The sequence below is a fragment of the Prionailurus bengalensis genome, chromosome A1 (genome assembly GCF_016509475.1).
Source record: "Prionailurus bengalensis isolate Pbe53 chromosome A1, Fcat_Pben_1.1_paternal_pri, whole genome shotgun sequence".
Classification (NCBI taxonomy): Eukaryota; Metazoa; Chordata; class Mammalia; order Carnivora; family Felidae; genus Prionailurus; species Prionailurus bengalensis.
Genome location: NC_057343.1, coordinates 140573076 through 140600978, shown reverse-complemented (window position 1 = coordinate 140600978; position 27903 = coordinate 140573076). Strand labels below are relative to the sequence as shown.

General features: G+C 36.0%; 1 protein-coding gene across 10 annotated transcripts in view; it reads right to left on the bottom strand.

Moving 5' to 3' along the window:
• Window positions 1-27903, bottom strand: part of POLK (DNA polymerase kappa) — a 74302-nt gene that overhangs the window by 23321 nt on the left and 23078 nt on the right. For 7 of the 10 annotated variants that reach the window (XM_043592218.1, XM_043592154.1, XM_043592186.1 and 4 more), the window contains 5 exons: window positions 24292-24454; window positions 17397-17516; window positions 10154-10306; window positions 6080-6211; window positions 2605-2758 (listed from right to left, as the gene is read on the bottom strand). In XM_043592218.1, the coding sequence (XP_043448153.1) occupies window positions 2605-2758; window positions 6080-6211; window positions 10154-10306; window positions 17397-17516; window positions 24292-24426 (694 nt within the window). In that variant the 5' untranslated portion in view covers window positions 24427-24454. Of the gene's footprint in view, window positions 1-2604; window positions 2759-6079; window positions 6212-10153; window positions 10307-17396; window positions 17517-24291; window positions 24455-25034; window positions 25123-27903 lie in introns of those variants that run through there. The other 3 variants (XM_043592178.1, XM_043592210.1, XM_043592203.1) reach the window with 3 other exon arrangements.

Below are 27903 nucleotides of genomic sequence, written 5' to 3'. Positions count from 1 at the left end.
GGCTCAGTCGGTTAAGCATCCCACTCTTGATTTCGGCTCAGGTCATGATGTTAGGTTCTTGAGATCAAGCTCTGTGTTGAGCTCTGCACTGACAGCATGGAGCCTACTTGGGATTCTCTGTTTCCCCCTCTCTGTCTGTCCCGCCACCCTGCACTTGTGCACACATCCATGCATGCGGTCTCTCTCTCAAAATAAATAAATATTTTTTTAAAATATTAATTATTTTATTTGCACATAGACAAAGTAGTTAGCAATACTTTTCCAAAGACTGCACCTTTCAGAAAAGAGGCAAACAGCAGAAAAATGTCTTAGACTTCAGAGGAAGATGTATCAGTCACCTGCCATGGCTCCAACTTACTACTGACCGCTTCCCATGGCATAATGTGAAATCAGGTATGCTGAAAAGTCCAGCCCACAGGGATTTATATATGAGGGAAAAAAGCTACAACTATTTAAATGGCTTAAAAATGTGAAATACAAAAAAGTACATAAATAACTATATTAAAAATTCACATGCTCAAAGTGAGTTTGAATGTAGTATAATAAATGAAAAGAACGGTAGTAGAGAATGAAAACATTTACCTTAGTCTCAATGTAATTTTTTAAAATATATTGTGAAAATAATTGTTATAGGAGACCCTCATGGAGATGCTCTGATACAACCTTTGAATGGTTCCCCCACCTTCTCTTGTGAAAAGTAAGGAAATAAATTAAGATATAAAGCAAACATGACACCAGGTTTGTGCTGCTTCCCCCAAACAATAAAGTTATACTACAGAAAATCTTTTGCTCTAAGCCTCTGTGTCCAGGAATCATGCTTGTTTATCGTTTAATGTTTGTATTAAAGAGAGAGACCTATTCCTTAGAGTTCTAAATAAGATGGTGAAGTTGTGATCTGATGTCCCCATTAAACTTGCTCTAAAGATGTGACCTCTAAACAATATGAGAGAATTTTATGTCACTGAAGAAAACCCACCATTTTTATGCCATCAAAGATCCACCATTGTTGACTCAGGGAAAGTTACAAACGGGTTTTGCTACCACTGTCTGTCCCCCCACCCCCGAAGAAGTCAATGAGTTGTGCACAGGAAATACAGTTGTGGGTTGTGAACAAACTCTCTGTTTCTACCTTTTCATCCAGGTGAATTTTGCTCAGGGGTCTAGGACAGCTAAGATATCTGAAGTAATCATACCTCTGACAGAGGGCTGAAAGTAGTATGCATAATATCTACATGTTCCTTGACAGGGTTCTGGATAGGCAACAAAGAGACCTTGAAAAAACCCTTAGGGTCATGAAACTTCTATTTCATTGTATACAAAGGAATCAAAATAAGGTCTAAACCAAAGAAGAGAGTTGGGAGTCATGACTTTTGGCAAGGCTGAAAACAGTCATAATCACTGTATAACCAGATTATAGATAATTTGGAAAACAAGAGGGAAAAAACTCACCCAATGTTTTCATATGTTTCAGGTCAATTTTTAAAAACTCTATTATCTGTTAACAACTACAACAAAAGACAACCTCCTCAGATTCAATACAACCCAACATTTTCTTAATTAGATCTTGAGAAAAGAACTGCTATGAAATTACTTTGTTTAGGGATTCTGCACAGTCTTTTTTTTGTTTATATATATATAATTTATTGTCAAATTGGCTAACATACAGTGTATACAATGTGCTCTTGGTTTTGGGGTAGATTCCCATGATTCATTGCTTACATACAACACAGAGTGATCATCCCAACAAGTGCCCTCCTCAATGTCCCTCACCCATTTTTCCCTTTCCCCCAAACCCCCATCAACCCTCAGTTTGTTCTCCGTATTTAAGACTCTCTTATGGTTTGCCTCCCTTCCTCTCTGTTTGTAACTACTTTTTTTCCCTTCCCTTCCCCCATGGTCTTCTATTAAGTTTCTCAAGTTCCACATATGAGTGAAAACATATGATATCTGTCTTTCTCTGACTTATTTCACTTAGCATAATACCCTAGGAAACAATCAACAAAACTAAAAGGCAACCGACAGAATGGGAAAAGATATTTGCAAATGACATATCGAATAAAGGGTTAGTATCCAAAATCTATAAAGAACTTACCAAACGCAATACCCAAAAAACAAATAATCCAGTGAAGAAATGAGCAGAAGACATAAATAGACACTTTCCAAAGAAGACATCCAGATGGCCAAGAGACACATGAAAAGATGCTCAACATCACTCATCATAGGGGAAATACAAATCAAAACCACACTGAGATACCACCTCACACAGGTCAGAGTGGATAAAATAAACAACTCAGGAAACAACAGATGGTGGCAAGGATGTGGAGAAACGGGAACCCTCTTGTACTGTTGGTGGGAATGCAAACTAGTGCACACTCTTAAACTCAAGAAATTTAACAATCTCATTTGGTTTAAAAGTGACATTCTACAAATTTAACTTAGAAATTCCACTAGTACATTTTAAGTTTCTGATTTTTCATTTTTAATATTTTTTCATAATAAAGGTTTAACTAGTTCTACCATCTATGGATGCTAATGCATTAACTGGGTTAATTCAAAGGGCTTTTTGTTTGTTTTTTAGTTTGATCATTCTAATTAATTGCTTACCATTTTCTAGAGAGTTCCCTGTTTTGATGAAATACTTCCTTTTGTCCTCAGGCCAATTTTTTCTTTCCTGTAAGTGCTTTGTTATATTCAAGTAGGCTTCATCAAGACTCATGGCCATAAAATTGGGATCATAATCAGCAAGTATTTCCTTAACCTTCAAAAGGAACAAAATGGTTTAAATTCTGCTGCCACAGCAAAACCTGTCATATAACAGCTGATAAGAAACATTAATATTCTTACTTTGAAATATAGAAAAAATCCTACAATCAATAGCTCATAGATTTAGGGAATAAATAATTTATTGCTAGGGCAAGTTTGTTCAAATTCTCTTTTGCATTAAAATAGATCATGAAGGCAGAAGACCATGAAACAGCTTCATTTGATACAATCTCTATTCAGCCATCTTTATCTAGATATAATAAGTGACTCAAATAAATCTCAGACATCCTTCTGCTGGCACAGAAAGAACAGTTAAGTAACATAATTTTAAATAACTGGTCAAGAGTAGAAGTGGTAACAATAGGACCCTGCTCCCTCTCACCTTTTATGATGGTTTTTGTTCATTTTATTTATTTCTTTATAATGTTTTTTAAGTTTATTTATTTTGAAAGAGACAAGAGAGAGTGAGAGGGGCAGAGAGAGAGAGGGAGAGAGAGAGAATCCTAAGCAGGCTCCATACTGTTAGTACAGAGCCCGATGTAGGGCTCAAACTCATGAACCATGAGATCATGACTTGAGGGAAGATCTAGAGTCAGACACTGATCCACCCAGGTGCCCCAATGGTTTCTGTTCCTTTTAGGAAGCAATAATCTTGGGGCACCTGAGTGGCTCAGTAGGTTAAGCATCTGACTCTTGACCTTGGCGCAGGTCATGACCTCAGGATTCATGAGATGAAGTCCCATGTCGGGCTCTGCACTGACAAACCAGAGACTGCTTGGGATTTTTTCTTTCTCCCTGACTCTCCCCCTCCCCCACTTGCCCTCTTGAGTGTGTGTGCTCTCTCAAAACAATCAAACATTTAAAAAAAATAAAAAGGAATAATCTTACATAAAGGTACTATGATGCTTTAGAAAGTAGTTCTATTTTAATTAATTATAATATGTACATAAAACTCCACTCAAAACATACATTAATGCATGTATCCATTCAGAAAATAAAGTTCAATTATCGTGATTTGGAACGGGAAAGAGGACAACTCTACAGTGGAAGTTTGTGACTATATTAAATTATGAGGAAAAGTCTGGAGCTGCATCTTGAGATAAAAGAAATGAAGAGATCAGAATTTCTGTATGATTCCAGAAATGACTTTTATATAAGACAGTTTTATTATGTGAAACTATGAATTTTTTTAACCACTGAAGTATTACCTGAAATTAGAGGAAGTAGTTGCCAAAATAATATATATATTTGAAAAAAGTATTTATTGAATTATGTTATACTTCCATCTAGTATTTAAAATCTGTCTGCTGTATAATGAGAACTTTTTTGAAGTTTTATAAAAAGAAAGCTTTTTAGCTTATTTTAATTATGAACAGCTGTGTCAAAGGTAATTTTAGAAAATGGTGATATAAAACTTGGCCATGCTTTACTCAGAGAGTACCTTAATTAGCTTTGTTCTTGTAGAAGAAACCAGTTTTATAATGTACTCAAATGGAATCTTTCTAGTGAAAATGAAACTCTGGAAAGTCTGTAGTTGGCAGCCAACTACGATTATTCTGAATGAGAAGTACTCCCTAGAGACACGGAGTACTCACTAACTTCCTTTTCATAGGATACTGCTTCAAGAACAAAAATAGACATGTTCCAGTAAAATTCAAGCACTCTGCCTTCCAGAACAGTTAAAGCTGTTCCATTCTTTTGGATAAAATAAAAATGGCTTTTCCTTAAACTTTTAAACCAAGCCACACATATTAACACCCTTATAGTCAGGGAATTTGTGCTGTAGTTCATTTACACACAAGAACTCACTCGTTATCTGCAAAAAAACTAGCTAGATCCTGCTCAAATTTGAAAGATTTCTTCAATATATGTAAGACTGCAAGAAACTAAAAATAATTCAGGTCTCATCGTATCATCTGAAGTTTTAATGAGTTAAATAAAATAGGACACAAAAAAATCCTTTCTTACAAGGTTTTTGAAGGATTTTCAAACTTACTGAAAGCCTACAATATTTACGGGTAGCATTTCTACCCTTTTACATTAGGAATACAGTAAAAGACATAAGCAGTAACCACCTGTGAACGTGCTTCCCCCTTCACCACCACCTTTTCAGAGAGAGACAAAAAGCACTTGCTGCCACAGACTGTTTTTGAAAGAATGAAAAAAAGAATTTGCTTTTTTATTTGGGGTAGAGCACCTTTTTAATTTCGGTGGGAGTCATTTCTAGAGTACATGAGGTGGAAAACAAATAAGAGGAGCAAATCTAAAGATTCTTCACATGACTAAATGGTAATAAGTGCTAGCTCATAGTTTCTTAAGGGTTTCAATTCAGACAGTCGTCTTTAACACTGTCTTGTACTACAGTAGGCTAAAAGTGTTTCACGTAGTATTCTAAAATTTTAATTTATGACTTAAGTTTTAGCACTAGCATGATAGTCCAGTTATCAAAAATAGAGAAAAATAGCAGCTTTTCCTATAAGACAGTTTAGGCAATTTTACTGAATTAAATCTTTATATTTCAAAGACCCTTTTCAAATCAAGATTATTCCGTTTTTTCTTCCATTATCAGTCTCTTGGACATTAAATGCTCATAAGCATCTTCACTAGACTATGAGGCAAGGAAAACAGTTAATCAAAATACAGGAATTTTATTATTGTTTAAAAACATTTGATAAAAAAATTTATTCGCAAAAGAGTTTGAAATTAATAACTTGAGTGGATTATATAAATTATAAATATAAGGTGATTCTAGAAAGATATATTTTGTACAGTAAGAAAAAAACGGCTGAAGTTAATGTAGGTTAAAATTAAGGCAATCCAAAGTTTTCTGGGGAAATAAGAGCTTCTAAACAGAAGAAAAAAATATATGGAAAAGCAAATATCTGGGAAATAGAAGGGTGTACTCTGCATACTCAGCTCAGTTTTCCTTTTTTTTTTTTTTGTTAATTTTTTTAAATGTTTCTTTATTTTTGAGACAGAGAGAGACAGAGCATGAGCAGGGAAGGGGCAGAAAGAGAGGGAGACACAGAATGTGAAGCAGGCTCCAGGCTCTGAGCTGTCAGCACAGAACCCGATGTGGGGCTTGAACTCGTCAACTGCGAGATCATGACCTGAGCTGAAGTCAGATGTTTAACCAACTGAGCCACCCAGGCTCCCCTCAGTTCGGTTTTCAATAAATAAGCTGGACAAGTGATAGAGAGGTAAGATTTAAAGGGATAAGCTAAGACCAAATTATGAGGTGCTAAGGCATCTGGACTTGATTCTGTAAGTGAAAAGAAATCAGTCAAAGTCTGTAATAGGAGTTCATCAGACTTACCTCTCTACTCACAGCTTGGTATTTGTCAAAGTTTGGGGGCACTATAGTGAGTTGTGGGCAGAGTCTTTTAGCAATAAATCCTGGCATAGCTGCACGAACACCAAACCTCCTTGCGTAGTAATTCGAGGTAGACTGAAAGAAAACAGACCACATAGGAAAAAATATACAAACCTAAATGGACACTTGATCAATACGTTCATAAGAAACACATTACTGATGTGTATTTTCAAGTCAAGGACATTTCTTTTATAGGCCACTGCCTCGAATTGAGCTTTGACTTTATCCTATCATAGTATTATACCATGACCCTCTCTCTCACTGCTGTCTCCATATTTATAACATGATACCAGGAAATAAACAAGACTAATAAAAAGGTTCTCTTATATTTCCAATAACTAATCTTCACTTGTTCTTTTTTTTTTTTTTAAGTGCCATGAGGCTAGATGGTTTTAAGTTTATTTTTTTGGAGAAATAACACACACGAGCGAGTGCATGAACAGGGGAGGGGCAAGGAGAGACAGAGAGACAGACAGAGAGAATTCCAAGCAGGCTCCACACTATCGGCACAGAGCCTGATGCAGAGCTCGAAGTGGGGCTCGACGCAGGGCTCGATCTCACAAACCAAGAGATCATGACCTGAGCCAAAATCAGGAGTTGGACGCTTAACCGACTGAGCCACCAGGGGTCCCTAAACTGTACTGGTTCTAAGGCATACCTAATATAGTATACAGCAAAGTTTGGATGATGGTGGGTGATGCTACATGGAACTAATAGTTATAAAGTAATGTTATAGTACAAATAGATGTTACATGAAAGTAATAGTATAGAAAATAATAGTATAGTATACTAGTATAGATTTGGAATTTGCTATACTTGGGGTTTGGGAAATTTTTCATTTACAACAAAAGTCAAAGGTTCTAATATATTGTCAGCCAAATTATATGTCAAAAATATAAGTGAATAAAGCTTAAAAGAACTTTGAAAATTACGTTTTATTTTTTCAGGCTTGAATACCCTTTTTGGTGAAACACTTTTGGTGAAAAAATTATGAAAGTCAGAAGGAGAACATTACTTTTAAGTCTTGTTGATGATGATACCACACACAGTACCATTTCCAAAAAAATTTTATCACAAGTGACATCTTTGAAATCTCAAGTGAAAATTCAAAGGAATGCAAAACAGAATCTACCATATGAAAGGGATTACTTCAGAATAACATCAATTTGCCATTAATGGTTTTCAAATGGCATTTAATAAAAATCTTGATAGCACTCCAAACTATGCTAATCTTTGGTCAGTATTCTGGAACAGCAAATGCAGATAGCACTAGAAAAACAAATCAATATGTTAAATATAAATAAACCTAATGGAATTGATACAAAAACTAGATCTGTAGTAGAGCTGAAATAAAATTTATAATACAACTTCCTTTAACTTTCAGGTTTGTGTTAGGTAGACTACATGTAAATCACAGCCACACTATTTTACAGTTCCTCCTATCCAAGGGTGGGCTCCAGTGTCTCATGCCAAGTGAATAGCACTGAGACTTGCTTTGATCAAAAAGATGTGAAAGAGTGACATTATGTGAGTCTTGAAGCCTAGGTATTATGAAGTCTGCAACTTTAGCCTTTGCTTTTTTGGGAAGCCAGCAACTGTGTAAAGATCTTGGGTTAAACTGCTAAATGATGATGATGTACCATATGGACAGAGGAATGCTCAATGGCTGGAAACCATTCCAGCCACCTTGGCTGAAGGGCCAAGCATGTTAGTGAAGCCATTTTGGATCCTCCAGCCCCTGCTAAATAGCTCTAGACAACCTCAGGAAGAGTGGAGTTATCCCGATTGTACTCTGCTTAAATTAGAGAATCATGAACAAATAAATGGTGTCCACTAAGTACTTGGAGGGGTTTGTTATGCAGCAATAAATAACTGCCATGAGGTCTAACTATAAATCCCAACTTAGAACATTTCAAGGATCTACCCAATTCATCAAAAAAGAATTTTTTTTAATTTTTTTTTTAATGTTTATTTTTGAGAAAGAGAGAGAGAGAGAAAGCGAGCGCTAGTGGGGGAGGGGCAGGGAGAGAGAGAGGAAGACACAGAATCTGAAGTAGGCTCCAGGCTCTGAGCTGTCAGCACAGAGCCTGATGCGGGGCTCGGACTCACAGACTGTGAGATCATGACCCAAGCTGAAGTCAGACGCTTAACCGACTGAGCCAGCCAGGTGCCCCAAAGAAGAATTCTAACTGTAACAGACTGGAATAATCAAACATGTGCTATCACTACCATTAATTTCTAAATATACTTTTATGAGTTTAATAGAACAATAGCAATTATACTTCAAATCTCATTAGAAGGGAAGTCCATTAGCTGAGCACACAAAAGCAGTAATCTTTGTTTAAATATGGCAAATAATCATTTTGAATTTGGAAATAATAACCCATTTTTAGGAGGACAGAATTTATAGGAAAGAAAATATTTTGCAGATCTAGCAATGGACTTAGCTTTAACATGGCTACGGTATGCATTCGTGTATGTATATATACACACACATAATTTCACATAGATTATGATATATGTTCTTAAAAATAAACGCATTTTTTCAAATATAGGCTGATTATAGGAAAAGGAGAGTAGTCTTGCAATAAACACTGTTTTGAAACTTCAATTGTTAGTTGTCTGCATACTTATGGGAGCAGAGATAATGAACAAACAGATTATAGTTTTATAATAAAACAGTAACTCAGTAGGAAGCAGATTTATAGCTAAGGCATTTGAAAGAGTTAGAAACAGGGTAGAACTCTCTTTGTTTCTCTTATAGATATGTTTTTTTATACCAAAATCCATCTACTCCAGGTGTTATTTCTAATTCCCCACACAGTTTTAGCCACATATAGCAATCCTGGCCATCTTTACCTTCTATGGTTAGGGTGGCAATGAGGGAGAGCAACATGGCAATCACAAAAGTTAAGATTCTAAGCCATGGGAAAAACTAATTACAGTCCTATTTTAATGAAGTATGTTACTCTAGAACTAAGGTTGGGAAACCTTTTCTGTAAAAGTCTGGATAGTAATTACTTTAAACTTTGCAGATCATAGGGTCTCTGTTGCAGCTACTCAACTCTGCTCTTTTAGTATTATTATTTTTTAATCAGAGAGAGATAGAGAAAGCATGCACATACAAACAGGGAAGAGGGGCAGAGGAAGAGAGAATTTTAAGCAGGCTTCATGCTCAGCGTGGAGCCTGACGTAGGATTCAATCTCACAACTGTGAGATAATGACCTGAGACGAAATTAAGAGTTGGCCACTCGGGGCGCCTGGGTGGCGCAGTCGGTTAAGCGTCCGACTTCAGCCAGGTCATGATCTCGCAGTCCGTGAGTTCGAGCCCCGCGTCAGGCTCTGGGCTGATGGCTCAGAGCCTGGAGCCTGTTTCCGATTCTGTGTCTCCCTCTCTCTCTCTGCCCCTCCCCCGTTCATGCTCTGTCTCTCTCTGTCCCAAAAATAAATAAATGTTGAAAAAAAAAAATTTTAAAAAAATAAAAAAAAAAAAAAGAGTTGGCCACTCAACTGACTGAGACACCCAGGAGCCCCTCAACTCTGCTCTTTCAATGCGACAACAAATGGAAGGCATGTGACAGAGTTCAAATAAAATTTTATTTACAAAAAAAAAGGACTAGATTTGGCCTGCAAGCCACTGTGTGCAAGCCTGCTTTAGAATAACATTTCCTTTTCTTTCTTCTCCAGTTCTCTTTAACTAGAACAGTTACTTTAAAAAATATAATTTGCAACAGAAAGATACAATGTCACTCTACCATTCACCAGGTTTGTAATTTTGGGGGAAGTTTTTAAACACCCCTCTGAGTTAGTTTCCTTGTCTGTCAAATGGAAATAAAAATTTCCTCAAGTGATGTTGAAAGGATTCCGTAATTGAGCACATATAAAGCACACAGAAAAACGCCCAGCAAACTGGTAAAGCTTACCAAAGGCTTCCCCTTCCCCCTTCATGAACCAGTAAGCTTTACTTGAATATGTTATCAAATTTCCTTTTTTGTCTTTGATCTTTACCTACTTACCAACATCATCATTGATCCTACAGCAATGGGTTTATCCTTCAGTTCTGGATTGTCCCTCATTTCTACAGCTGCATAGAAAGCATCCATGTCAATGTGCACTATAGTATTGTTCAGATCCCGGCTCTGTTCTAATTCCATTGCAAATCTGTCAAGCTTAATTTTTTAAAAAGTTAACATATTTTTAGTCAACATGATATCAAAACACCATAATCATAACATTAATCTCTCGTTTAGTAGGTATCTATCTCTGTCCATCTATCCATCCATCTTTCCACCCACCCACTGACCCACCTATCTATGTATACATTTTTTTGAAGTTTCTTTTTTATTTATTTAACTTTTTTTTACTTAATTAATCTCTACACCCAACATAAGGCTCAAACTCACAACCCCAAAGTCAAAAGTCAAAGTCATATGTTCCACCGACTGAGCCAGCCAGGTACCCCTATCTACTTACACTTTATTGTTGTTTATTAAGGCTGATAATTGCTTCTATTTTCATGAAGATAGGGAGTTGATTCTCAAATATCTTACCCTACCAAGTCTTCCATCTCTCACTCACTACAATCACATAATAGGTACTTAATAAATATTTCTTGAATGAATGAAATATTGTAAGTGCTTGTATCAAATGATTCTTCTGCTTTATAAATTTGGACATCAACTAATGGTAAATAAAAGCTACGGTAAAATAAACAACTCTCACTGACTCATAACATTAACATTTAAGTAGCAACAAAGGAAATCTACAACGAAAGATTATATACTTCTTTGGCATATTACCTTTATGCTGAAGAGTACTGTACAAGTGAATGTACAAATCATAATGTAAACATTCACTCTGTAGAACTGTTTTTATAAGGCTAAAATTTGGTAACCGTTAGTCAATACAAATCAAAATTGAAAATTTAAGCTATAATTTATTCTTTCATGAAATCAATATATACGTCAAATATAATAGCCAAGAAACTTATCTTTAAAGCATTTTTATTTCTCTAGAGAGAAAGAATTGGATTGATAAGAAGAAAGGGAAATGAAAGGAGGTAAAAATAACCAAAGTATGGCAGGCAGTAAGAAAAAGGTTTATGTAACAGACAGACCCATTTCCAAGTGTTCCTTTTTTGTGGCCTCTACTATAGAGGCTGAAGAGAAAAGAAGCTAAATATGCTTCCCAGCTTTCCCCGTAGCCGAGGGTGGTAGTGTGACCATTTTGATCTATGATCACTTTGAATAAGATGGAATACATAAGGAGCATGGAATAGTGGCTAGCAAATGGGACAAGTTTAATGAATGTAATCTCTTACTAAAGGATCAAAGGATAGCTGCACAGCAAAGGAATAAAAAACTGAGGGGAAAATAGATATAAGCAATAGGGGTAAGCTCTGGAATGAAAGCAATTTCCATCATGTGAAGATCTCTATAGCAGGTTTTCTCAAAAGTGAAAAGTTGCAGGGGTATAATTCAGTATTTCCTCCTCATTAGACTTCAACTCTGCTTCCATTCTGGAGAATTTTTTTCATGGTCTTCCTTCTTAGCATTATAGTGACACTAGTTTCCCCACTAGCTGCAGGCTAAGACTGCAACTTCTCTTTTAGAAATAATCCCGAGGAGCACCTGGTGGCTCAGTTGGTTAAGCGTCCGACTTGGGCTCAGGTCATGATCTCACAGTTCATGATTTCGAGGCCCACGTCGGGCTCTGTGCTGACAGCTTGGAGCCTGGAGCCTGCTTCGGATTCTGTGTCTCCCTCTCCCTCTGCCCCTCCCTGGCTTGCACTCTGTCTCTCTCTCTCTCTCTCTCTCTCTCTCTCAAAATTAGAAATATTAAAAGAAATACTCCCCTGAACCATATTTGTTTCCAGTTGGTTCCAGTGAACCTCTAGAGGGTCTGCTTCTGTTTAGGCTACAACTCACTGAGATGCTCTGTGCCTTTTTCAGGCTGTTCCTCTGTCTAGGATGATCCTCCTCATTCTGTCATAAAGCCTTGAAGAGTCAGCTCAGATACCTCTCTGTGGCTTAATTAGCTCTCTGTCCTCCATGCCACAGAATTTAATGTTCCCTTAGTTGTTTTCCTGCCCTTATGGTGCACTTACTATATTAGATACTAAATTATGAGTTCTATCAGGATAAAGACTTGATTTGCCTTTAAATTCTTTTCTTATAAGAGAGAAAGAGGTGAGACTTATAGGAGAAAATACATAAAGTTTACACTGATAAATATATATATTTTTTTCTGGTTTAAAAAGAGGAAGTAGAATGTGCAGAAAAATTTTGCAGAAGGCTGATCTCATGCAGTGAGATACCTAATAAGTGGAACTTTCACATGACTCCAATCTATCATCCAGATTTAAAACAACTATTTTTTCCAGTACTTCGATTTTAAATTAGAGAATAGCATCCTAACATAAAAAAAAAAAAAAGATGTAGACAAATCATGGAGGCTAATAAAAATAAGGGTGGGTTAAAAACTACTCTATTTTAATCCAGAAAATATACCTATGATAGGAATCGACTGAGAATACAGGAGCAGCATTTGAAGTATCTTAACCCATAAATATTGGAAAGGAAAAAGATAATAAATGGAAAGCAAACCAGGTGGAAAAAAGCTTTCCTTAGCCTCATATGTTAATTTTATGACAGTTCCTTCAGCAATCTATTATCTTTTCTGTGCTTCAAGCAAAAGTACAGTTGGCAAAAGGAAACCTCTCCACTGAGTGACTCACACATTCCGCTTTCCTCTACTCTCATTACTCACCCTTGTCTAAACACTTTTCTCTCTGCAACTACCAAATGCACACCACCCTGCTTTTCTCAAATTTCTTCTAATGAAATCCTCATTCATGTTTTCCATTCTTCTATTTTCCCTTACAAATAACTTCCATGTTCTGATCTGAGCCTCTCACGTGTATGTTATCCCTTTTGCCACAGTTCAAAACTAGTGTGTGTGACCATGGTTAAGAATAAGAGCTTCTTCTGGGTCTTCAGTTACATGATAGGGGGCAAGTTAACTCCCCTCATTCTTACTTTTTTTGAAAAGTGGGACTAAACCAATCCCCAACGATTGGAAGAATTAAAAGAGCTACTCATGTAATGTACTCATCCAGGGATATGGAAAGGGCTTCATGATATTACCCATAATTTTAAAAACAGAAGTGACATTTATTGAGTATATCAAATGTGTCCTATAACCACGGTGGCTAAGTGTACAGATTAGAATCAACACTTCTATGTTAACTCATTTAGTGATAAAAATAATTCTGAGATGGTAATTATTATTCCCATTTTGTAGATGAGGAAACTAAACTTCAGTAAGAGGAAATAATCTGCCCTAAGTCATACAGCTGGTAAATGTTAGCACTAGACCTATAAACCAAGTTACTCTAAAGGCTGTGCTCTTTCCATTATTTTATAAAGCTTCCCTAAAATGGATCTTAAAAAGTCTTTAATATTGAAATAACTTCAAACCAAACTCAAATAGTGTATTTTATATCAACATTATGCTTTATTTACTTTTTTTAAAAATCCCCTTTTTTGATTACACTCAGGAAACTGTTTCAGAAATATCGTTTTTCATTTTCCTGACTTACTACTACCCTAAATTGGTAAATAAACCCAGGTCCATAAAATCAGTTGTTAAAATGGTCAAAATGCACAGATTTGCTGTGCAGTTTCCATTTAATATAACATGGATGTTTGTCTATTCTTTTTTTTTTTTTTAAGTTTATTTATTTATTTGAGAGAGAGAAAGAGAGAGTGAGACCGTGAACAGGACAGGGGCAGAAAGAGAAGGAGAGAGAGAGAATCCCAAGCAGGCTCCACAATGGCAACATGGAGCCCGATGTGGGGCTCGATCTCACAAACTGTGAGATCATGACCTGAACCAGAATCAAGAGTTGGACACTTAACCAACTGTGCCACCCAGGCACCTCAGATATTTGTCTATCTAATTTATGAATCCATGTTATAACAAGATGTTTTGGCAGCTACAAAAATGATTGTGCCTTTAAGAAGTCTAAAGAGGGTAGGATGGAGTGGGGAACACTTAGGTTCTGAATAAATACTCCGGGAGACTATAGAGGTTAGTTACCTCAGCTTGACTAACAATAATAGTTCCTACCATCATAGCATGCATACAAAAATCTATTATTTGGAAAATTCATGACACTGGAATAGAAACACATTCCCATGGAAAACCTCTCTTACTCTCAGATCTTCTAGATTCCTTAGGATTTCCTCAATCCCCTCCCATTTACACAATTTCTTTTAAAGGAAGCTCAACAAGTGAAACAATTTAACAATCAACATAAAACAGATTTCCTGCCACTCCCCTTTCAAAAGATGTCAGAGAGTCTCTCATGAAATAGTCACAAAAACTGTAACAATATCTGAAGCTCTGTTACACAATATAAAGTATTTTCTAATACTTCAGATTATTAGCATATTTAAGGATTATGAGCTTTAAAAAGAGTCATGAACAGCAAAAAGTTCTTATATTGAATGACTCATATGCATTATATCTTTAAAGCTTTATAAGAGATATTTGTATAGATGATTAAAACTTACCAAAAAAAGGTTCTGAAAATAAATTGCCTAAGGATTAATATCAATTAAAAATAATGTTATTATACACAGAATGGATTTGTTTTAACTTGATGAAACAATGCTTAAATTTATGCGAAAAAAACAATGCATGAGAAAAAAATTTATAGAATCGTAGTGAAGGAACATATTAAACATATTATTATTATTGAATAACTAAAATTGCATGGTATGATAGAGGAAAAGATTCAACTGAGTAGAAGGGAGAATCCAGAAACAAATTCAAGTACAATGAGAATTTAGTATAAGAAGAAAGAAAGGGCCTGGGTGGCTCAGTCTGTTAAGTGACCGACTTCAGATCACGTCATGATCTTGCAGTTCATGAGTTCGAGCCCTGCGTGGGGCTCTGTGCTAACAGCTTGGAGCCTGGAGCCTGCTTTGGATTCTGTGTCTCCCTCTCCTCTGTCCCTCCCCTGCTCGCACTCTGTCTCTCAAAAATGAATAAACATTAAAAAAAATTAAAAGGAGAAAGCACGTGAGCTGACGTAATGTGTGCAATTTCTCTTTCACTTGTTGAATAGCAAATTACTTGCCTTTGATTTTTTTTCCTCATTCTTTCTTCCTTACTGGGGTCTAGAATATAGACTGGAGGTAATCCCATTTTGTAAACCAGGTAACGATAACACTTAGGGGATGACAGAACAACACGATGTAGAACCTGGGTCCCTAAATTACTACAGTGAGCAGAACCACCCAATCAGTTGGGACTACTTATCTATTGTTTTAAATGTTTATTTATTTATGAGAGAGAGAGAGAGAGAGAGAGACAGAGCATGAGTGGGGCAGGAGCAGAGAGAGAGGGAGACACAGAATCCAAAGCTGGGTCCAGACTCCAAGTTGTCAGCAAGAGCCCAACATGGGGCTTGAACCCATGGAACTGCGAGATCATGACCTGAGCCGAAGTTGGACGTTTAACCGACTGAGCCACCCAGGTACCCCAGGAATACTTATCTATTATGTGAGAAAGAAATAAACTCTTAACTGATCTGAACCACCGTATTTTGGGATCTTGTGCCAGCTACTTAGCCTATATACTAACAATAAAAAAGGAATTCCCATAGGAATGAAATATTAATGGCTAATACAAGGGAAGACATTCTTTTTCTGTCATAATCAAAGAAGGTGCAAATTAAAATAACCATGAAATAATATTTAGACACTACCAGCAAAAACTAAAGGATTGATAAAATTAATAAAATTTAATTTGAAACAAGTATGTGAGGAAACTAGCACTCTTGTGTTGAAAATGTGAAACTGTACAATCTTTGGTGAAAATAACAGGACAAGAGTACAAAGATATGTAAATAAGAACAATCATCACAAGGTTATATATAAAAACAAAAAACTGAAACCCATGTGGGATAAGGCAAATAAATTATGGTACCTCCATACAGTAGAATGCTATGAAGCACTAAAAATGCTAATTTTGGGGGTCGTCTGGGTGGCTCAGTCAGTTAGGCGTCTGACTTCGGCTCAGATCATGATATCGCAGTTTGTGAGTTTGAGCCCCACATAGAGCTCTGTGCTTCAGCACAGAGCCTGGAGCCTGCTTTGGATCTGTGTCTCCCTCTCTCTCTGCCCCTCCCCTGCTCGTGCTTTTTCTCTGTCCCTCAAAAAATGAATAAATGTTAAAAAAAATTTTTTAAATGATAATTTGGGAAGGCAAAAGCAAGTGATCTTTCTTTATGAGAAGAGACCACTTATCACATAAAATAAAAAACTAGCTTGTGCTCTAGGAAAGCATATATGAAGACAATGACACATTACAATTTGGCAAAGAAAAAAACATAAAGTTTGGCATCTCTGAACTCTATCACGAGAAGAAATGTGTGGCCTAGATCAATATGATTTTATCATCATGTTACAGCCTAAACTGCTTTGTTAAATTGAATCAGATTTTGATAGAGGATAAAAACTGTCTTTAAAAGTAAACTTTATTTAAAAATTTTTTTTTAAATATATAAAAGTAAACCTTAGGTTTACCAGCAAAACCTTGACTATTTTGAGTTTTCAATCTACTACATGATGCCCTGCAGTGTTGCTCTACTCAAACTCTTCTCCTGGAATAGCTTTTAAATACCAGAGGAAACTCTTTTGAGTATTTATTCCCTGAAGATACTGGAGAAGCCAAAAGCCTCCAAATTTTTAGAAGTCTGGTGTTTTATCTTAAAAATTCATGCACATTTGGCATTCTACCTTAGTTTTAGTACAACACAATTATGTTTTAAATTGCTTTATAATTTAATTTGTGAACATGTTCCCCTAAATCTGTTTTGCAAAATCAGCATTGAAGAAAACATGCCACATTTATCTTGTGGCCTTTTGTAGCTGCAAAGTATGTATATAACAAAAAGAACATAAGCTTTGGATTAAATCCTAGCTCTGAAGCTAGGCAAGTTATTTACCCTAATTAAGGTTCCATTAACTCTTCTGTATAATGGAGGTGACAATGCCTAGGTATGGGGTCTTTATGTAAAAGAGTAGACCAATATTTAACAAAGTATGCATGTTTGCTAAATTTTATGCTTTATAATATAATGAACATTTACATTTTACCTTGTTTTCAGTTGTGACTTGACCATGATGCATTTTAACTATCAATTACTATTCTACCAGCTTTCACTTTCTTTAGCAATTAAATTAATACCTGTAATTGGGCTTTCCTTAGCTGTTGGCTGGTAATTTGAGCTTTTTGTTGCATCATATTTTCAATTCGTTGGTTGACTTGCTTTTCTTTCTTGAGCTCATTTACATAAAATTTGGACCCCTTTGTAAGAAAACAAAACAAAGCATAAGAAAATGTCAGAAGGAAAGCATCACTGTAGTATGTATAACCATGGTACCTAAGTGTATAGACTAGAATCACAATTACTGAATTCAAAACTTAGCTCACTCCTTGCTAGCTGGGTGACCCTAAAACTACTAACCTTTCTATGTCTCAATTTCCTTACCTGCAAAATGAATTTATAGTTACCTACATCATAGGCTTGTTGAGACAGTAATTATACGCTGCAAACTCTGAGATGAGTACAGATTGGCACTCAGAAAATAACAATGTGTCCTAGACAGGATCCATGGGCATATCCAAGCCCTCAGTCATTTGGGTTATCAGTTATCTCCTTCACTTTTATGTAAAAAGCATTTATAAAATTTTGGGGCACCTGGGTGGCTCAGTCGGTTAAGCGTCCGACTTCGGCTCAGGTCATGATCTCATGGCTCATGAGTTCAAGCCCGACATCAGGCTCTGTGCTAACAGCTCAGAACCTGAAGCCTGCTTTGGATTCCGTGTCTCCCTCTTTCTCTGCCCCATCCCCACTTGCACTCTCTCAAAAATTTTTTAAAAAAGCTTTTACAAAATTTTAATGTTAGTCATTAAAGAAAATGTAGAAAATCACTTTTAGAAAATCACCTATCATCCCGTCACTGAACATAACATCTATTCATTCATCAGGTTGATGAATTTTTTTTTAATGTTAATGTGTTTATTTTGAGAGAGAGAGAGAACAAGAGCAACTCAGTAGGGGAGGGGCAGAGAGAGAGAGAGAGAGAGAGAGAGAGAGAGAGAGAGAGAGAGAATCCTAAGTAGGCTCTGCACAGTCAGCAAAGAGCCTGACCAGGGGCTTAATCCAGGAAACCCTGAGATCATGACCTGAGCCAAAACCAAGAGTTGGACACTTAACCAACTGAGCCACCCAGGTGCCCTAGGTTGATGGACATTTAGATTATTTTTATTTTGGCTTTTATTAGAAATGCTGCAATGAACATCCATACAGACATTTTTGCATGGACATATGTTTTCACTTTTCTTAGGTACCCAGGAGTGGAATCTCTGAGTCATATGGTAACTCCATTCTAAACCTTTTGAGAAACTGCCAGACTGTTTTCCAAAGTGGCTGAACCATTTTATAATCCCACCAGCAAAGTATGAGGGTTCTATTTTTCTATTTTTATATCTTTAGTGAAAAGTCTATTTATATTTTTTGTCCATTTTTAACTAGGTTGTCTTACTAACAATTTATAAAAATTCTCTTTATATTCTGGATATAAGTCCTTTATCAGATAAGTATTTTGCAAATATTTTATATTACTATGTTGCTTATCATTTCATTTTTTAATTGTCTTTTGAAGTGCAGATGTTTTCAAATGTGATGAGTCTAACTTGTCAACTTTTTCTTTTACTGACTGTGCTTTTATTGTTATATCTAAGAAATGCTTGTCTAACCAAAAGTCTCAAAGACTTGCTCATACCTTCATTAAGTTTTACTGCTTTGGCTCTTACATTTAACTTGATTTTGAGTTAAATTTGTATATGGTGTGAAGTGAGGGTTTAGGTTCATCTTTTTTTTGCATGTGGATATCCAGTTGTCCCAGCATCATGTGCTGCACAGATGATCCTTCTGCCTTGGTACTTTCATCAAAAACCAATAAAGTATCAATGCAAAGATTTACTTCTGGACTCTTAATTCTACCCCATTGTTCAATATGTCTAGCCTTATGACAGTAACACACTATCTTGATAACTGTAGCTTTATAGCACATTCTTAAACAGGAAAGCCAAAGACCTTATTGTTTGTTCCTTTTCAAAATTGTTTTCACTATTTTAGGTGTTTCACATTTCCATATAAATTTTAGGGTCTGTTTATCAATTTCGGCAGGAAAAAAAGCCCCTTGAATTTGGATGAAGAATTACACTGAATCCATAGATCAGTTTGGGGAGAACTACCCTCTTAACAATGTTGAGTCTTCTCATTGTTGAACATAGGATGCTTTCATTTTTATATCCTTACTTTCCCTCAACACACTTTTGTTATTTTCAGGGTACAACTGTTGCACTCCTTTTGAAATCCGTAAGAGTTTCTATCCATAAACATCATGTTATTTGTGAAGAGATAGTTTTATTTCTTCCTTTCCAATCTAGATGCCTTTTATTTCTTTCTATTGCCTGACTACACTGGCTAGAACTTTCAGGACTATGTTGAAGAGAAGTCATGAGAGTGGACTTCCTTGTCTTGTTCCTGATTTTAGGAGAAAAGTGCATTCCTGGAATAAATCCCACTTGGTCATGGAACACAATCTTCTTTTTATACTCCTGGATTCAGTTTGCTAACATTTTGTTGAGGGCTTTTATATTTACAATGATCTATAATATTCTGCTTGTTTGGCTATTGTATCAAGGTGATACTGGTCTTATAGAATGAGTTGGCGAATGTTACATATTTCTTCATTTTCTGGAAGAACTTGTGGAATACTGGTATTATTTCTTCTTTTTTAAATGTTTACTTATTATTTTTTTCTAATGTTTATTTATTTTTGAAAGAGAGAGAGAGAGAGAGAGAGAGAGAGAGAGAGAGAGAGAGAATGAGCGGGGGAGGGGCTGAGAGACGGAGACACAGAATCTGAAACAGGCTCCAGGCTCTAAGCTGTCGGCACAGAGCCCAATGCTGAGCTCGAACTCATGAACTGCAAAATCATGACCTGAGCTGAAGTCAGATGGTTAACCAACTGAGCCACACAGGTACCCCAGTATTATTTCTTCTTAAGTGTCAGATAAAATTCACCACTGAAGCCATCTTGACTTTTTTTTTTTTTTCGGGGGGGTGGGGAATGGAAATTTTTAATTATTGATTTAATTTCTTTCCTTATTAAAGGTCTATTTAGATTTTCTTATTTTCTTGAGTCAGTTTTGGAAAACTTTAAATTTCTAGAAATTTATCCAATTTATTGGGATTTGTTTTAAAATACTCCATCTTCTACCTCCAAAATTCAGTAGGGAGGGGTGAGATAGATGAAACAATATTTGCAAATAAGTTGATGTCTGATGATGCTGGGTGATGATTACCCAGGGATTCACTTTAGTATCTCATTTTCTGTATGTTTATAATTTCTGATAGGGGCATCTGGGTGCCTTAGTTGGTTGAGTGTCTGACTCTTGATTTCAGCTTAGGTCATGATCCCAGGGTCGTGGGATCAAGCCCCATCAGGCTTCGTACTGAGCATGGAGTCTGCTTAAAATTCTCTCCCTCTCTCCATCTGCCTGTCTTCCTGATTTACACTCTCTCTAAAAAAATAAATAAATAACAACAAAAAATGTTTCTGATAAAAATTTTAAAGAAGTTGCATTTCTGTGAAGCAGTAACAATTAGAAAATTTCAATTCAAAAAAGATATTTATGATGAACTCCCCAACCCCCCACACTAGAGGAATATATATTATATAAAATATATAAATATTTTAATATATATTGGTATATAAAATATATATAAAGTATATATTTTATATGATAGATACATATCAATCAGATGATATGTATATATAGTTCTATGTATGTATATACAGCTGACCTTTGAACATCATGGGTTTGAACTGCAGTAGGCCAACTCATACATGGACTTGTTTCAATAAAAACAGTACAATACAGGGGTGCCTGGGTAGCTCAGTTGGTTAAGCATCCGACTTCAGCTCAGGTCATGGTTTCATGGTTCGTGAGTTCGAGCCCCTCATTGGGCTCTGCGCTGGCAGCTCAGGGCCTGGATGGAGCCTGCTTTGGATTCTGTGTCTCCCTCCCTTTCTGCTCCTCCCCCGCTCACATTCTATCTCTCAAAATAAATAAACATTAAAAAAAAAATCTTAAAAAAAATAGTACAGTACTGTAAATATATTTTTTCTTGCTTACAATTTGTTTAACGTTTTCTTTTCTCCATCTTACTTTATTATTAAAGAATACAGTATGTAATACACATTAATATACAAAATTTGTGTTAATCGACTGTTTATGTTACTGGTAAGGCTTCCAGTCAATTGTAGGCTATTAGCAGTTCATTTTCGAGGAGTCAAAAGTTGTACATGGATTTTCAATTGTGTGGGGGGGGGGGGCAGTGCTCCTAACCTTCGCACTGTTTAATGGTCAACTGTATATCACATAAAACTTATATGGAAGAGCAAATGCTTTTTTTAAGATATTCTTGAAAAAGAATAAAGAGCAAAAAAAGAACTTGTTCTAGCAGTTGTCTAGACTTACTAGACAATACTGGAATGCAGGTCATGTTGTAATGATATAATAACAAACAATCCAGTGGAACAGAAGAAAGTACTGCAGATCAGTAAGAAATGATGATCTAGATGAACTATTTAATACGTGTTACTGGGACACAGAGAAGAGAGAGGAAAGATAAAACCTGGGATGACTTAAATATTCTATTTCTTAACCTGAAAACTAGGGTCATAGGTTTTAATTCTTTTTTTAAGTTTTAAGATGAAAATTTCAAAAAAATCTCAGAGAATACAGATTAGTACAATAAACACTATATAAAACTATCACTGAGATTTAACATTTTGTCTTATTTGCTTCACTGATTTTTTTAAGTAAACTGTTTTAAAGTAAATTACAGATATAATGATATTTAGCTATTCTATACAGTGTTTTAGTATGCATTTTTAAAAATGAGGTCATTTTCCTAGGTAATTATAATAGCATTTTCAAAGCTAATAAAATTAACAATAGTTCCTTAGTACAATCTAGTATCCTGTCCATATTCAAATTCCCTTAACTGTTCCAAATATATTTGTTCAAACCAAGATCCAACCAGGGTCCATATACTATGTTTGCTTACTTCATCTCAATTTTTTTACTTTTAAAATTTTATCTATATTTTATACACTTAAAAAATTATTTTTCCCTCAAGGTTTTATTTTGGAATTTCTAAATCTTCCAACATTTGAAGGAATAGTACAAAGAACACCCCTATGTCCTCACCTAGATTCATCAGCTATTAATATCCTGATACATTTAGTTTCTCCCACAATTTCTAGGAATACACAATACACACACCCCCACTCCAACATATGCACTTGCACAAACATGCATGCATACACACACACTCCTCCCCCTCTTTTTGGTTAAACCATTTAAAAGTAAGTTGCTGTAGATACCAGCATGCATTTCTTTAAAATAAGTATATTCTCTTAAATTTTAGACCTTTCTTTTTTATTTTTAAAAAATTTTTTTTTTTAACATTTATTTATTTTTGAGACAGAGAGAGACAGAGCATGAACGGGGGAGGGTCAGAGAGAGGGAGACACAGAATCCGAAACAGGCTCCAGGCTCTGAGCTGTCAGCACAGAGCCTGACGCGGGGCTCGAACCCACGGACCGCGAGATCATGACCTGAGCCGAAGTCGGCGCTTAACCGACTGAGCCACCCAGGCGCCCCAAATTTTAGACCTTTCTGAAGGGTACTTATTTCATAATATATAAATAAAACAAAAAAATATTAGAAGAAAATATTTATGACCTTGGAGAAAGCCATACGCAGTTGACTAATTCAAGTACATATGAAAAATCAAACAAGGTGGCTTTGTCAGTTAAGTGTCCAGCTTTTGCTCTTGGCTCAGGTCACGATCTCACTGTTCACTCCATGCTAACAGCACAGACCTCCTTGGTATTTTCTCCCTCCCTCTCTTTGTGTCCCTCCTCTGCTCATACATCTCTCTCTCTCTCTCTCAAAATAAATAAATTTTTAAAAAAGGCAAACAGAAAACTTCTGCACAGGATTAAGTATCATAAGCAAAATCAAAAGATATACAATAATCCAATGGAAAATTGTGCAAATGACGAGAAGAGACAGTTTGTAAAAAGGGAAAATCCAAGTCGCTTGTTAAACATGTGAAAAGATGCACCATCTCACTTTTCATAGGAGAAATGCAAATTAAGCCTACACTACATTACTATAGATAGGAAAATCCAAAAGCTTAGTAACACACTGGGCAGGCATGGTTGCACATATATTGGCAGTGAAAATTTAAATTGATACATAAACTATGTAGGGCAACTTGAGCAATTCATAAAAATTCCATATGTGGGCCACCTGGGTGGCACAGTCAGTTAAGCATCTGACTCTTGATTTGGGCTCAGGTCATGACCTCGTGGTTAGGGAGTTCAAGCCCCGGGTTGGGCTCTGCGCTGTCAGCAGAGCTTGAGATTCTTTCTCCTTGCTCTGCTCCTCCCTCGCGCTCTCTTTCCAAATAAATAAACAAACACTTAAAAAAATTCCACATGAGTATATCCTTTTTTGTTATCTGTATTTGGTGGAATAATTCTACTTCTACGATCTCTTATAATTTTACCTGCACATATGTAAAGTTGTGAAAGTTGTAAAGGTTATTCACTGTCATATTGTTTGTAAAAACAAAAGACTAGAAATGATGTATGGGTTCATAAATGAACATTTCGTCTGGTTCAATAAATTATATCTACACATGCAGGCATGAAAACTGAAGATATTTATGGAAAGATCTTTATGGAAAGACCTCCAAGTTACATTACTGAAACACATGCATATAATGTGTACATGAAGCAGGAAAACTGGACGGCAAGAGGAAGAGCAACAGAACAGAAGGGAGATTATTCCATACCCATTTGTTGTAACAAGATACATTAAAATATTAAAAATTACAATAAAAATATTTACAACTTACTGATTTTCTTTTAAACAGAAAGTTAAAAAGCTACTAAATTAATGATATCAAAAGAAACAAGAAACATACCCTTGTGGCTTCCATTATAATCTTATTAATCTTCTCTTTATCTAATCCTTCCATTCCAGCTTTATTATCATTAAGTCCCATCCTAAGCAGAAGGTCATCTTTGTTGTTGTCATTCTTCTCCTTGGTGCTATGCATGGTATAAACTTAAAGGTTTTTTTATTACCTAAAAAAACATACAAAATAAACACTGCTTTTCAAAGCATTCATGGTGAGGAGGTGGACACTTAAAAGTTAAGATGATAATAAGCAAAACAAGAAAAACATTTAAGAATATAAGAATTGTTAGCCATTGAGATATTGTTATTTTTAAATATTTATTTACTTATTTGGAGATTGAGTGTGAGTGGAGGAAGGGCAGAGAGAGAAGAGAAAGAATCCCAAGCAGGTTCTGCACTATTAGCACAGAGCCTGACGCAGGGCTCAAACTCATGAACTATGATATCATGACGTCAGCCAAATTAATCAAACCTCAAACAACTAAGCCACCCAGGAGCCCTGAGAAATTATTATTATTCAGAGTTTAAAATTACTATCCCAAGATTATTGTACTCTCAGAAGGAAGAAAATGAACATTTCCTGCAAGTTTTGAGCCAGCCACTCACTATGCTAGGCACTTTATGCTTGAATCTCACACAGTAGCCCTACCCTGAAAGGTAAATTTTATTACCCCCAAAATAAAGAGAGAAGAAATCTGAGTCTTAGAACATATCTACTGACATAAATATGCTAATAAGTGACAATATCTGTATTGAAACACAGACTTGAGTCCAAAGTTCATGTTTTTCAGATATTAACATACTGTATAGGAAACAAATATGAAATAACACTTCATCTACTTAACATGTTAAGTGCAGTGGCATTTATTGCACTCTGTATACAGAGCTCAATTTCTTTTTTTTTTAATGTTGATTTATTTATTTTGAGAGAGTTTGAGAGAGAGAGAGGGAGCAGTGGAGGGCAAGAGAGAAAGAAGAGAAAGAATCCTAAGCAGGCTCCGTGCCATCAGCACAGAGCCCAACGTGGGGCTCAACTCACAAACCATGATATCATGACCTAAGCTGAAACCAAGAGTCAGACGCCCAACTGACTGAGCCACCCAGGCACCCCCAGAACTCTATTTCTTAAGGCAGTGAAAAAAATACAGACAAAATAATAATCTAGTCACTTCTGGGAGATTAATACATTTTATAATGTTATGTCACATCTAAGATTAAGAAAAATCCTCTCAAATAATAACTCTTTTTTTATTTTTAAGTAAGCTCTACACCCAACATGGGCTTGAACTCATGACCCTGAGACCAAGAATCACGTGCTTTACCAGCTGGAGCCAGCCAGGCACCCCAAATAATTCTTTAATATCTTTAAATAGTAATTTATAATTTACTTTCATATTTATTAGTTTTTAAAAATATAATAACCATGCAACAGAGATTTGCTTATTCTCATAGGAAAGATAGAAATTGGAATTCAGGAAGGTTAAGTGAATTGGCCATCATAAGTCTGCTAATAAGCAAAAGAACTGGGATGTGAATCCAAGTCTTCTTCAAGTCTAGTACAGCTGCCATAACATCACAGCTGCTTCCAATTTGGAGTGCATGTATGCTATAAAGAAATGACCAGGTAAACAGCTGTCATGAACCTATAACAAATTAGGCCAGTGATTTTTTATTTGCATGATTTAGAGAGGGTTCATTTATTCTACGCTGTTGAGGACCTTTTCCTTTTTTTTTTTTTTTAACTTGACATCCATCGCCACACATACTTACACAATTTGTTTTCTTGTGATGAGAGCTTCTAAGATCTAATCTCTTAGCAACTTCCAAATATACAATACGATATTAACTACAGTCACCATTCTGCACATTATACCCCCGTGACTTACTCATTTTATAACTGGAAATTTGTACCTTTTGACCACCTTTACCCATTTTGCCTACTCCTACCCCACCTCTAGCAACCACCAATCTGTTCTGTGCATCTGAGTTCAGCTTGTTTTTTTGTTTGTTTTGATCCCATGTGACATAAATAAATTCAAAGGTCTGAGAGTAGGAACCAGATATCAGTATTTTTAAGGCATGCCCAAGTTATTCCAATGTGCCCCAAGTATGGGAACCACTGGTGCTATTGTTTCCCAGTACCCAAGAGAATATAGGCTAGTTTTCTGTTTTTATCGTTTGATTTTTCTCTTCAACTATCACATTCAACTTAATATCACCCTATATTTTGTCTCATGCTTTAGTAATCCAATTACTTTTCATTTTCTAATAAAACTGGTGAATGTAATTCATTCATATTTTCCCAAACCACCACCATTGAAGCTTGAAGATGTTGAATGCACAAATGTTACATTTAAGCTGTCTTCTCCTTTAAAAACTGAAATGTATAAAAAGAACAGAAACATTTATGAATGCCTACTATTTCACAAAGAATATATTATTTAGCCCAAAAACTCTAGGAAGAATTGCTTTTGGTCCCTTATTGGGTCAGAAGAACTGGGTTATTATTAGCAACACTGGCACCAGGCAAAGTTGTGAGATAGGTAAAATTAGTTTTCAGCTACCTTCCTGTCTTGCTGATGCTCAATTACCAAGCCTAGTTTCATGAGGATAGTTTACTATCCTCTATATGTTAAGAAGTTCCAAGTTTATAGCTGCAGTCCAAATGCCCGTCTGGTATCCTAAATTTAACATGTCCAAAACTGATCTTCTCATCTGCCTCCATCACTCAAACCAGTTCCACTTGCATGCAGCCTTCCTCATCTCAGTTCAGGGCAACTCTCCAATCGCTTCCAATTCCTCATGCAAAGAATCTTGTAGTCATACTTAACCTCACTCTTTCTCATACACCACACATCCAAATTGTTGGCAAACACTATGGACTCTGCTTTCAAAACATACTCTGAATTAACCACTTCTCAATGCTGTCATTTCTGTCACTCTAGTCTGAACCACCATTATCTCTTGCCTGGATTAATGTAATAGCCTCTTAAATAGTCTGTTTCTGCCCTCCATGCAATCAATTATCAACACAGTAGCTGAAACGATTCTTCTAAATCACAAGGTAGGTCACAATCACTCCTTTGCTGAAAACTGTACAATGGCATCCCATCTTACTCCAGAATAAAAGCAAAGTCCCAACAGAATCTGGATCCCAATTACCTGTCGACCCTCATACCTAATACTCTCCCCGTTGCTCACTACTCTCCAGCCACACTGATCTCTTTGCTATTCCTCAAATCTGGTCAGTATATTCTAACCTTGAAACTTTTCGCCCTGGCTATTCCCTTCCCCTTTAGGATTCTTCAGCTAGATACCCTATTGACTAAACTCTTTCAAGTCTTGCTTAAATGTTACCTTCTCAGTGAGGGGCTACCCTGACCTCCTTATTTAAATTTCAACCTGATTAGTACCTCCCACCCCTTCTCCCCAGTGCCCCATGTTTTTCATAACTCTTATCATTTCCTAACATAATAAACATAAATTTACATACTTATTATGCTTTTTATCCATCTCTCCTGTGAATATGGACACTCCAAGAGGACAGGGTACTTTGATTTTTGTTTTTGCTTTACCTGATATATCCCAAATGCCTCAAACAGTGCTTGACACAGAG